At 52.1% G+C, this 12,585-nt stretch overlaps 1 protein-coding gene across 1 annotated transcript in view; it reads right to left on the reverse strand.

Annotated features, from left to right (window-relative positions):
* NOL6 (nucleolar protein 6) overlaps positions 1-3,766 on the reverse strand; it is a 29,048-nt gene extending 25,282 nt beyond the window's left edge. The window contains exons 1-5 of the mRNA XM_065656354.1: positions 3,728-3,766; positions 3,433-3,627; positions 1,883-1,999; positions 1,443-1,622; positions 32-200 (exon numbers count right to left, since the gene is read on the reverse strand). Of these exons, the coding sequence (XP_065512426.1) occupies positions 32-200; positions 1,443-1,622; positions 1,883-1,999; positions 3,433-3,627; positions 3,728-3,733 (667 nt within the window). The 5' untranslated portion in view covers positions 3,734-3,766. The remainder of the gene's footprint in view (positions 1-31; positions 201-1,442; positions 1,623-1,882; positions 2,000-3,432; positions 3,628-3,727) is intronic.
* Between the last annotated feature and the right edge of the window lie 8,819 nt (positions 3,767-12,585).

The raw sequence follows: 12,585 nt of genomic DNA on the forward strand, positions 1-12,585 counted from the left end.
AGTCTCCACCAGAGCAAGGCTCAAGTGCTACCTTGAGGCCTCAGGAGCAGGATGGGCTTGAGATGGTTGCTGTTCATGTAGGCAAACTTCACGCTGCCAAAGAGCTTCTCCTTGGAGAAGTGTTGGGCAATGTGGGCCAGGTAGAGAGCTCTCTTCCGGTGGTAGCGCTGGTTCAGGTTGTCTTTGTCCTGGAAGATTTCCTGGGAAGAGAGGGACAGGGTAAACTCATTTCACATGCCTGCAGAGCCCAGTAAAGGACCCATCACTCCCCTAAGCCCCACAGGCAGCCCTATCTCAGACATGCAGCTGAAGCCCCAAGGAGCTCCAAGTCGGTCAGGAGCTCTACTTTGCTGCTGGTTCACCAGGCTCCAGGATCACAGGAGACAGAGCAGAGCCATGCAGCTAAACAGGACATCACTTCATCTCAAACCACACTTGAAGTCTGGGCAGCAAAGAGAGGGAGCTCTAGAGAGGTAAAAGCCTGCAAACAAGTCAACAATGTGCCCTTGTGGCCAAGAAGGCAAAAGGTACCTGGGGTGCATTAAGAGAAATGTGGACAGCAGTTCGAGGGAGGTTGTCCTCCCCCTCTACTCTGCCCTGGTGAGGCTGCATCTGGAGTATCAGTGTGCAGTTCTGGGCTCCCCAGTTTGAGAAGGGATTACTGAATTACTGGAGGGAGTCCAGCGGCAGGCTACAAAGATGATGAGGGGTCTGAAGCAACTTTCTTATGAGGAGAGGCTGAGAGAACTGGATCTGTTCAGCCTGAAGAAGGCTGAGAAGGGATCTCATCAATGTTTATAAATATCTCAAGGGTGGGTGTCAAGAGGATGGGACCAGACTCTTGTCACTGGTGCTCAACAATAGGATGAGGGGCAATGGGCACAGACTGAAGCATAGGAGGTTCCAACTGAATATGAGGAGAAACTTCTTTACTTTGAGAGTGCCAGAGCACTGGAACAGGCTGCCCAGAGAGGCTGTGGAGTCTCCTTCTCTGTGGACATTCAAAACTCTCCTGGACACATTCCTGTGTGATCTGCTCTGGTGAACCTGCTTTAGCAGGTGCGTTGGACTAGATGATCTCCAGACGTCCCTTCCAATCCCAACCATTCTGTGATTCTGTTCAATATCACCCCCGCTGCAACACCGACTTGAGAGCTGGAGCAGAAGTGCAATGGGGTAACAAGCTGTACAGTATCTATCTCCCTGACAATGTGGAAGAGCTTCAGCACAGACAGAGGGAAAGAAGATGCTCAAGAGGAACTAAAATCAAAGCAGCTGAAAACTTTGATTAAGTGGTGAGACAGCACTCCCCAGCTCCTCATGGAGTCACCACACTGCACATCCGGATACCGCAACCTCACTCAGGATTGGAGAGTACAGGGCAGGGGACAGAAGGGGACAGAGCTCAGCCAGGCCCCAAGCCACTTGGAAGCCAGACTCACCCGCGGCATGGTCACTGCCACATCCACGTTGATCTCTGGCTTAATGCAGGTGCCCAGCAGGTAACTGCCCACCACTTTCAGGTCAGCCGGGGGCAGGAAGCAGAACCTCCCCTTCACACTGAACGGCACCTGCAGGAACGGGACCTTCACGCCCTTGGGGAGCCAGGCCTGGTCGGTGAGCTGGGGACAGACAGAACATGTGAAACACACCAAATATCACCAACAGGTGCAAGGACCAAGACCCCTTTCACCACACAACTGCAGGCACAGGCATCCAAGGCTTAAAGATGGGGCATTCCCCTCTTGCCTCCAACATGAAGTAAGTTAATATTTTTTCAGTCCCTAAAGGAGACACTGCACCGGGACCTCTGCCCCTACAACAAGAGCAAAACCTGTTCCATACAGGGTCTTGCTGCCTCCTCCATCCCTCTGGGACATACTTCCATTTCTGGGGTCTCTGGGATGGCGCTCAGCAAGCTGTTAATTTCATGGAGGAAGGCATCAATCTTCTTCTTCTTCGTCTCCTTCAGTGTCACTTCCTTCAGAAGCTCTTCAACCTGTAAGGGAAAAGGAGACCCTAAAAGGCAGCTGCCACACTGGAATTGCTCCTGCTCTGTATCTTGTTCTCCAGCACCCACCATGAGCCTGGTGAAGAGGGCAGCTGGTGAGTTGGAGAACATATCTAAGCATCTCCACAACCCATGCCCAGAGCTGGGAGTCCAGTCAATCCATGGGCAGAAAGATAACACAGCTCCTGCCATCTCTGTGAAGTGCTGGATAGAAATCAGCTCCATCCCACCAGCTTCTGCCTGATACTCAGTCATAAAAAAGTGGAGTGATTCACGTAGTCTTTGCTCTCAGAAACATTTTTAGTATGACAAAGTATCAGCCCCAGAAAATGACGTTGCAGACCATAGAGATTCTGCCACCAAACCCAGCAGATCTTCAGGAGATCAAAGGCACTCCTCAAAAAATCACCAATATTGCAACCATGATGAGTCATCTAGTCAACAGCCAGACCTCTTCCCAACACAGACAGTTTGCTTTCCCAGGACATGAATAAACTCTCCTGTCCCATCCAGAAGCTGGTCAAAGACAGGAGCCAGGTGCACCTGTTGATATTACTTTCTCACCCAAGTAAGCAATAAACCAACACAGCAAGGGATGCAATGACCACACTCCCACCATACTGCAGTTATGTGCTGGAGGGGTTCAATCCTAGTAGTGTAAGAGAGGCACAGATGGTAATAAGAATTACAGCGGAAATAACAGTAATAAGCTGGGTGCCTCGTACAAGCCATGCCTTCCGTGCCTAATGTGTTCATTTTTGGGCCTCTGTCTATAAGAAAGACCTTGAGGTGCTAGAGCGAATTCAGAGAAGAGCAACAAAGCTGGTGAGGGGTCTGGAGCACAAGTCTGATGAGGAGCTGCTGAGGGAACTGGGGCTGTTCAGCCCGGAGAAAAGGAGGCTGAGGGGAGACCTGATCACTGTCTGCAACTGCCTGAAAGGAGGTTGAAGAGTGGAGGGGGTTACTCCCCGGTAACAAGTGACAGGACAAGAGAAAATGGCCTCAGTTGCACCAGGGGAAGTTTATATTGGATATTAGGAAAAGCTTATTCACAGAAAGGATTGTCAGGAATTGGAACAGGCTGCCCAGGGCAGTAGTGGAGTCACCATCCTTGGAGGGGTTTAAAAGGTGCATAGATGAGGTTCTTAGGGACATGGTTTAGTGCCAGTGTTGGGTTCCTGGTTGGACTCGATGATCTTGCAGGTCTCTTCCAACCAAAACGACTCTATGACTCTGCCACGGTCCTGTGCCAGTTCCTGCTGAGGAGCAGCCCCTGCCCGGGACCACCGGCTCCGGAGCGCTCAGGGCCCGGCCACGGGCCCAGGGTCTGTTCCGCAGGCGCCTCCCGGGAGCTGCGTGCCCGGGATCCCGCCGCTCCCCGGCCCCCCACCAGCCCCAGCCCCCGCTCCCTCCCGGCTGACCTGCAGGCGGAGCAGGCTGGAGTGGAAGAGATCCTCCGTCTCCTTCAGCTGGCTCAGCTCCTCGCTGGTGGGCGGTTTGTAGAGCTCGGCCCGGCTCAGCTTCGCGGGCTGCAGGGCCCCGGCCGGGGCGGCCCTCTTCCCGCTCCGCGTCGCACGGCCCCGCGCCGCCTCCTCCTCCGCCGCCTCCGGAGAGCCCTGCGAGAGGAACACAGCTCGGTTCGGCCCGGAGCCCGGCGGGACCCGCCGCAGGGCCCCCGCGGCACCGACCCCCGGCCCGGCCGCGCCGCCTCCTCACCGCCATGGCCGCCGCCTCACACGCGCGTGCGGGCACCGCCACCACGCGCGGCGCCGCTCACCCCGCCGGCCGCGGAGCGCCGCTCCCCATTGGCCGCGCGTACCGGCGCAGGGCTCCTATTGGTCGCGCTGGCTTGCGCCCCGCCTTCCCGCCCCGCCCGCGGAGCCGCCCACGGAGGCGAGTGCGCTTGAGCGGAAAGAGGCGGGGGGCTGTTTCCTCGCTTTGCGGCGGGTCGTGCTGGGAGCTGTGCTTTTTGCAGCGGTTGCGGCGCTTGGTGGCAGTGTGGCTGTTGCCGCGCTGGCTTGAGGGGCGGGGTGGGTGGCCGGGCGGGCTGTAAGCCAAACTCACAACTTTTAACCCCAAAACTGCAGTCCTCAGCGCAGCCCCGCGTGGTTTCGCGTTCTCGGGGCCTACCTGGGGACGCTGGTGTGAGCAGCGCCGCGCTCGTCACATCGTGTTCGAAAGGGGCCTTAAAAATTATTGGGGGGGGGGCGAGTATTGGGGTTTTAATAAACGCACAGGACTGTGGTTTTCAGCCTGGCATGTGTTTGTGCTCTGGACATGGGGAAGTTTGGGGCTGTTGGGGTGTGGGGTTAGATGGGTAACCAGGGCACAGGCTGGTGCTGGAGCTGCCAGATGTAAATAAGCGCGCAGTAAAACAAGCTGCGGTTTGCGCAATGCACATCGTTCTGGGGGAAAAAAAAACCTGAGCCAGCACTTGAAAATCATAGAGTCATTTCAGTTGGAGCAGACCCTCAGGGTCATCGAGGCCAACCATAACCTAACTGGCGCTAAACCATGTCCCTAAGAGCCTCATCTACACGTCTTTTAAACACCTTCAGGGATGGTGACTCCACCACTGCCCTGGGCAGCCTGTTCCTGTGGCAGAACAAATGGCTCTTCTTTAACGTAAGAACCCCCAGGCCCAAACAATTGGTGTCAATTGACAAATTTCTGGGCTTTTCTTTGAGTGTGTATTTGGTCAAAGATACTGAACCAGGGGGAGGTGACCACTGGATGGACCAGCTGGTGATGCCTGGAGATATCCTGCAGGAGGACATTCCCATTGCAAATGCTGATGAGGATCGTGCTGGGGATGCTGGAGAGGTGGTGGACAGCACAGAGCTTGTGGAAGCGTCTCTGCTCCTGGAAGGTGTCGCTCACTTTGGAGAACAACACGCAAAGTGCAAAGTGGTAAGAAATGCAACTTCTTGCATCGACAACCTGTTAAGACCCATGGCACAAAGCAGCAGACTCAGGGTGTAAACTGATAGTAACACTCAACCTCGAGGCTCTGAAGGGGCAGCGGGTGGTGTTCGGTTCTGCCTCTGCACTCCACAGTGTCCTGTGCTCCCCGACCCCAAACAGCCCAGAGCAGTCATGTTAGGGGAAAATCCGTGCAGGTGCATTGCTTTCCGGTTTTGAGCCCTGGGTGGCTCAGCAGTGGAGCCACATATGCCTGCTTGGGTGAGGATTGTAGAACAACCCTGAGTTATTTGACATTTTCAAGGCACAGCGAACACAGAGAACCGTTCCTTGCACCCAGAAAAAAAGAGGTTTATTTTCCAGAGCAGCCAGGCCGATCCTGGGCAAAGCCAGCACAGAGCTGCCCACATGCCACAAAGCTGGGCTCTGGTGCTCGGTGATTCACCGGGATGGACATCCAGTGTGTGACCTGCAGAGAGCACGAGGCAAAGCCACCACAGCCTGACCTGGCCTGGCCAGAACCGCAGGGGCTGAAACCAGCAGCAGGCTGGAGGCAGGCTGTGTGTGGATTGCCAGAGCGAGAGAAATACCCCATTTATATATGCCTGTACGTGTATATGCTTTTACGGAGCAACTCCAAGCCTCAGGCCTGACCGGATTTGAGTTGTCAGGGTGTTTAAAAGCCCACCCTATGTGTGTCCCTGACTGAGGGGCCACAGATTTGGGACTCAGGTAACTTTAGAACTCTTTCCTGCCCTTTGACTGGCTTTTGTGTAACTGTAGGCAGTCTAATTCACTTCTCCATGCCTTGCTGTGGGGATGTTGTGACCCCAGTGAGACTGACATTCTTCAGGAGGGACTCTGCTCTAGGATAGCATCCCAGCCTGGAGTGTGTCATCTCACCTGAAGCACTGTGTACAGCTCTGGGCGCCACAGTGTAAGAAAGATATAAAGCTGCTAGAGAGTGTCCAGAAGAGGGCTATGAAGTTGGTGAAGGTTTTGAAGGGGAAGCTGTGTGAGGAGTGGCTGAGGTCACTTGGTTTGTTCAGCCTGGAGAAGAGGAGACTGAGAGGAGACCTCATCGCTGTTACAGCTTCCTCACAAGGGGAGGAGGAAGGGCAGGTGCCAAACTTTTCTCTTTAGTGACCAGTGACAGAACCCAAGGGAATGGCAGGAAGATGTGCCAGGGGGGTTAGGTTGCACATTAGAAAAAGGTTCTTCACCCAGAGGGTGCTGGACACTGGAACAGGCTCCCCAGGGAGGTGTCACGGCCCCAAGCCTGACAGTGCACAAGAAGAGACTGGACAACACCCTCAGACACATGGTGTGAACTGTGGGGTTGTCATATGCAGGGGCAGGAGCTGGACTCGATGATCCTTGTGGGTCCCTTCCAGCTCAGGACGTTCTGTGATCTCCATGTCAGGTCCAAATTCTTCTCCCTGAGCCCTGGCTACCCTCAGTTCAGGTTTTTACCTGCACTGTGGGAACACTACAAGCAGTATCTCTTCAAGAGCAAATGCATGGGCATGTTAAGACAGAGGGTAGAAGATCACATATCCATCCTGAAGATAAATGTAGGAGTTCAGAGAACTCTCCAGGTGAACTGGGCTGAGCTTTGTCCCCCGCACAAGACCCCTAAGCCAAATCCAGCCCACGAGCAGTGCTCACAGAAAGCAGGAGTGGGTTTGAGGAAAAATAAGCAGGGTGGGTGCTGGAGGGGAAAAAAAAGAAGAAAAAAAAAAAAGCTGTGTGTTCAGAGGCTGTTTGCAGCTGATTTTCTGCCCACCCTGCAGGTCTTTGCTGCACCTGGCGTGCAGCGGAGCGGGGCAGACTCTCACCCCTGTGTCTGCGAGGGAAAGCAAAGCAAAGCCATGTCCGCGGTGCCGGCGGCCGCCTGGCTTTCACCCCTCAGAGCTGGGATCCACCTGCTGCTGCTGTGCAGCATCTCTGCCTGGAAAATGCTGGGCTCCTGCACAAGGCTCAGCGTTGTTTCTGTTCCCGAAAAGGCTGGCATCAGCCCCTGTGTCGCCTGGCCTGCTGTCTAGGTGGGCACAGTTGCCAGCATCGTTGCCCAAGAGCCCCTCACGCTTCACATACTCAGTATTTAACAACTTCCATGCAGGAAAACCTGCTGGAAGTGGGTTTTCAGCCTGTGTCAACCAGGGAACCAGGACTCCTGCAAGTGAGTGTTTGACACCTGGTTTCCAAGGAAAGTCTCCTGAGACCCTTACTGACCCTTTGTTGTATTTGGAGAACACTTCCTGCACACAAGTGCTTGTGGTGGGGATGCAGGTGACAGCTGTAGGTGTGAGATGAGGCTTCTGGTCGCTGTTACTGCTCCTGCCTGGTTGCTGCATCATGGCCTCAATCTCAGCCAGCAGCAGCAACACCCTCAGCCCTCTCCAGAGCATCCCAGGGAGGATTTTTGCCCATTATAACCTTCAAATTGCTTATTCCTCCATCACAGTGTCCTGGGTCAGGTTCTACAGGCTTACCCCTGTTCCCTGAGCTGGGGAGACAAACTTCCTTCACCCATCCGTGCCCGTGCACATACTCCCTCGCACACCCTTGTATGCCAAAGTTGCCTCCAAAATTGACTTCCAGTTAGCGCAGATGTTTAACTCCCAGCTGGTTTCACAAGTAATTCTTGTGGACAGCCCCAGTGTCTCTGCTGAGTACGAATTAGTGTCAGCTCCTAATTCAGGAGGAATTTATCCTCCAGGTTCCCAAAAGAAACAGCTCCTTGACCATTCCTCCCCCTTCCCTCTTGCCCCCAAGGGGACCAGGACCCATGTGTCCCAGCTCCATTCCTCTCCCCCATTCGCAGTTCATCGTGGCCCATCCCTGGTGTGCCGCGCTGCTTCCCAAGACGTGATTTGCCGCCTGACACCTCTGGGTGCTGCAGGCACACCTGCGGTGTCAGGCTCCCCTCTTATTTAAGGTGAGGGTAATTATAGCCCTGTGCAATATTTTTTTTTAAGGCTGGGAAAACCAGTTTGGTCATCTCTGGCCAAGGACACATCCCAGTGCTGCATAGAAGGGACATGGTCACTTGGGAGATAAATGTCAGGTCCAGGGTGGATTGTTGGGGTGCCCATTGTGCAAACCCCTCAGCAGCCACCTTTACCCTCCAGGACAGGGTGTAATGCCCAATTGGGGTGACGGGGAGGGCTCAGGGTCTGGCTCTGGGTGGGGGCTGGATAACAGGGCATCACCTGGAACCTCCCTGGCCTTCTGCAACCCCCCGGCAGCCTGCGTTCCCCACCTCCAGGGGAAAGCCCTCGTGCCACAGCCTCCAGGATGGGATATGCATGCCTGCAAACACACACAGATACGTGTGCATATATGCACACACAAACAAGTATATACACATACATCTGCACGCCTCACCACACACGAATACCTCTAGACACACATGTCCACATATGTGCACACATAAACACAAACACCCCTGTAGATACACACATAGACTTATATACACATATATAGGAATGCATACATGCACACACCCTCCTACGCATTTCTACACACATACAGACAGGCACGTGCGCATGCACAAACATCTATGCATACATACACAGTCATATGCTCACACACATGCAAGCACTTACACACATACATGAGCACACACAAACACACACATACACTCAGGCATGCACATACATATGAACGTACAGAGACGTGCACACACAACCACAGCAAGAAGCTGCCAGCTCTGCTGGAGCCAGGGAGTCTGGGGGACCCGGGGGTGCCATGTGGGGCTAGGGGGACCTGGGGATGCTGGGGTGGGTTAGGGGGACCTGGGGGGGCATTAGGGGAACTGGGGGGGCTAAAGCAGGCCATCTCCTGGAGGTACCCCGCCAGGGGCAGCCAGGCAGCCTGGCCAGCCCTGCAGCAGGGAGCAGGGTCAGTGACGCCTTTCCCAGAACAAGTTATTTCATAAAGTATTTCAGCACCTAGTGAGTCATTAATTGCACCCCATCTTACCATGCTAATACTAATAGTAAAATAAATATTTTACAGCATTCCACACCCTGCACCCACCCTGACAGGTGACAGGTGTGCCCATCACACACTTCCCACCATCCCACCTTGGCCGAAGAGCTGCAGTGTGACCCCAGCTGCCCACCCACTGCCAGGCTGCAGCTTCCAGCCAACCTTCCTCCTCACCACCCAGAAACCCCTGGGAAATCAAAGGAATCCTTCTCCTGACTCCATCCCCAGGAATGTGCAGTTTCCTAGCCCAAGTGAAGCCATTCCCAGGTGGTTTCTCACCAAAAGTGAGCATCCCCAGATTCTGTGTACCAGCATCTTCTCAGCATGACATCCTGGAGTTCCTATTTTATGAAGAGGCATAGACGGACAGCAAGCCAGCATCAATGCACCCCTACGAAATCTCACATCAGCGCCAGCTATCCAGACAACACTATCAAAATTCAACTGTACCATCTTACAAATGGCAAAAAACCCCAAAATAATATGCATACTTCCTTTAAAACATCTACATCACACTAAAGAAGCCATGACACAGCTCCTGACTACCGTCACATAGACAGCCAACCCACCCAAATACCTCATGCTGTATTCTACAGGCAACCTCAAACCCCAGAAGGTCCACGACCACCTGCCCCAGAGCAAACTTGTGTCCCCTGCGACACAAGGAGGGCCAGGGGTGGTGTTGAACCACTGGTGAGAATCTCTGGTGTCCTAAAAAGGGAGAGCTGCAGAAGAAAAGAGCAGTTGCTGCTCCCCACCATCCCTTTACGCTTGGGAAAACAAAAAGCCTGATGGTGATTTGCAGACATGGTTCCTGCATGTTTTTTTTTTCTGAGGGGACCCAAGTGCCATTGGCCTGCCAAAACTCTTTGCAAGTAGGGTGCTAAATGGTTTGTTAAGTAGTTTGGCATTTCTCTATCATTAGTCTCATTCTATCATTAGGCCCATCTCCTCCTCTCCTCATTTCAGCTGAAAGAAATCACTCGATAAACTGAAGGAACACTAACAAGGATTTATACTGGCCAATACTGATTTTTAATATGACTTTTTCTCTCTCTTCATCCATTTCTGGACATTGACTTCCAATATCCTCTTACTTTCATCTTCTCTTTACCAAATTTGTTTGTGCACCTTCTTCCTTCTGCATGTCTTTCACCTTCTCATTATTCTACTCTTGGAGTACTAAATAGTCTGAAGTGATGACCATGAGAAAGGAATCATGACACCAACTAGCTCAGCAACTGCGTGCCCACAGTCTTTGAACCCACAGAGCTGGTGGAGAGGCTGTCAGGAGCGTGGGGAGGCAGATGGCTCCTAAAACATGGAGCTAAAACCTCGGCATGTCCCCGGGCTCAGCATCATCATCTTCTCCCGAGTAGCAAGTGATAGGACAAGAGGAAATGGCCTCAAGTTGTGCCAGGGAAGGTTCACATTGGATATTAGGAAACATTTCTTCACAGAAATGGCTGTGAAGCACTAGAACAAGCTGCCCAGGGAAGTGGTGGAGTCACCATCCCTGGAGGTGTTTAAAAGACATGTAGATGAGGCTCTTAGGGACATGGTTTAGTGCTAGAGTTAGGTTATGGTTGGACTCAATGATCTTAAAGGTCCCTTTCAACCAAAATAAATCTATGATTCTGTGATACTATGATTCTGTCACCTGTGGATGTCTCATGCTTCCCATGGGCAAAGCCAGCTCTTTCCCAGGGCCCTTCCCATCAGGGCATCCGTCTCTAATCCTCTTTGGCCACAGCTGTTTTTTTAACAAGCTCCCCAAAACCTGACCTCAGTGACAGTGCCTGAAGAGAGGCAGAAGGCCACCGTCTGGCCATGTAGGGATGTGGCACTTCTTAGTGCCCGTCGAATCCCTCCCAGCAGCTTTACCCAGATTTGATGGGGTTTCTTGCTTCTACAGAGAGGGCATTCTGTTCCACCCCAGCAGAATCTGCATTTCATTGTAAGATTAAATAATTCCTCCCTTTGGTTTCTGAAGTACTAATACTTTCAAGGGCTTCAAATTCTCAAGTATTAAGACATGACAGAGGCATTCATAACTCCCAGACAAAAATAATCTGGTACATGGGGTAATGACACAAAAAAGCACTCCTGTAATATTTGGCTGCCCATCCAAAGTATGGCCATATCACAGAAACACATGCCTAACAAGCAATCTTCACAATCACCAAGAAGTGGAAAACCTCATCAGGGCAAGGAAATGGGGTAAAATACAGATTTCTAGCCATTGAAGCTTTAAACAAAATGCAGTGTCACATCGATTAAAATGAGCCTCAGTTATCACTTGTTGCTTGCATGGATGATGTTTTGTTAAGTCTTGCCTGGTTCGTTAGGTCTCGCCTGTTTCATTAAGTGTCACCTGTCTGTATGGGGATGGAGCAGCCACTTTGCATCCCCCCACCAGCGGCAGGGGTGGCTCTGGGGCTTTACAGGGATAAAGCCGATGTTCATGGGGTGGTACAACAGCCAGAGCCCTTGTCAGTGGGTCATATGCTGGGATGGTGTGTTATACACCCTGCCTTAGGAAAAAAAAAAGCCTAAAAGGTCAAAAGGACAAGGGGACAAGAGGACTAAACCCATCCATACATATAGGTCAGGAGTGGAGAGGGAGAGGCTGATATTGGCTGTCCCAAGTCAGTGGTTCTGGTAGCTTTACCTCAAAACTGTGGTAGCCTGAATTACATGAAGACACCTAATGGGAAGTTTATATGCTTCGTAATGTGCTTGCTGTGTTTTGCCTCCTTTTAAATCACCCATTTGTTTTTTGCATAGATTGTTTTGTGCCCTTGTTTTTATTTTCCAAATGCTTTTGTTTGCTTCCTGCAACAGGCAAGAGAGCAAATTTATCTGATTTCCCAGCTGTTGCTGTGGGCTTTATACATAGTAACGAGGAGAAGAAACCTTTTTTTTTTTTTTCAGATAGTAAGGAACAACCTGCAACCTCCAAAAATCGCATCGGAGGCATTGAAAGAGGGGAAAATTTCTGCTCCCTTTCCTCTTGCCATCATGCTATGTTTTATCAGCAATTGGTTTGCCTTGTCTGTCCCACAAAACAGCCCTCCCTGCAGCAGAATAGTGCTCTGTTTTCTCCCCAAAAAATCAATATGCAATCTCTGGGGGAGCTCCTGAGACTATATGTAGTGGAGAAAGCCAGGAACATGCAAATGTGGTGTTTATTCACTCATGGCTTAAAGCTCCGAGTGCCAAAGTGCCTGGCAATGCATGTGCCCTCCCTCCCTTTCAGCCAAACCCAACCTGTGTGGTGCTAGGCAAACGTCAGCGGAGGTGATGATGATGATTACTTCATTAATTAAAATCTTCAGGGAAACCTGGCTCAGATTCAACAGCTCTGGCCTTTTTTTCCTTTGTCCTGGCCCCTCCATCCCAATGACTCTTCAAGACAGGTGTGGTCCATCCTTGTTCACCCGATGGGGAAACCAAGGCAGAGCAGTGGCAGAGTATGACAGGGGTCAGGAAAGCTGAGTCAGAGCTGATATGGGCATTTGAGAAACTCCCTCACAGTTCTCCATTTTGCTCTAGCTTCCCACAGAAACAGACATCATGCAACTGTGTTGTCTGTCTCTGCCAGACTCCTCCTAGTCCATGGTTTTTAACCCACAGAGACAGCTTCACCCCATGGT

Source organism: Caloenas nicobarica, chromosome Z (assembly GCF_036013445.1).
Source record: "Caloenas nicobarica isolate bCalNic1 chromosome Z, bCalNic1.hap1, whole genome shotgun sequence".
Classification (NCBI taxonomy): Eukaryota; Metazoa; Chordata; class Aves; order Columbiformes; family Columbidae; genus Caloenas; species Caloenas nicobarica.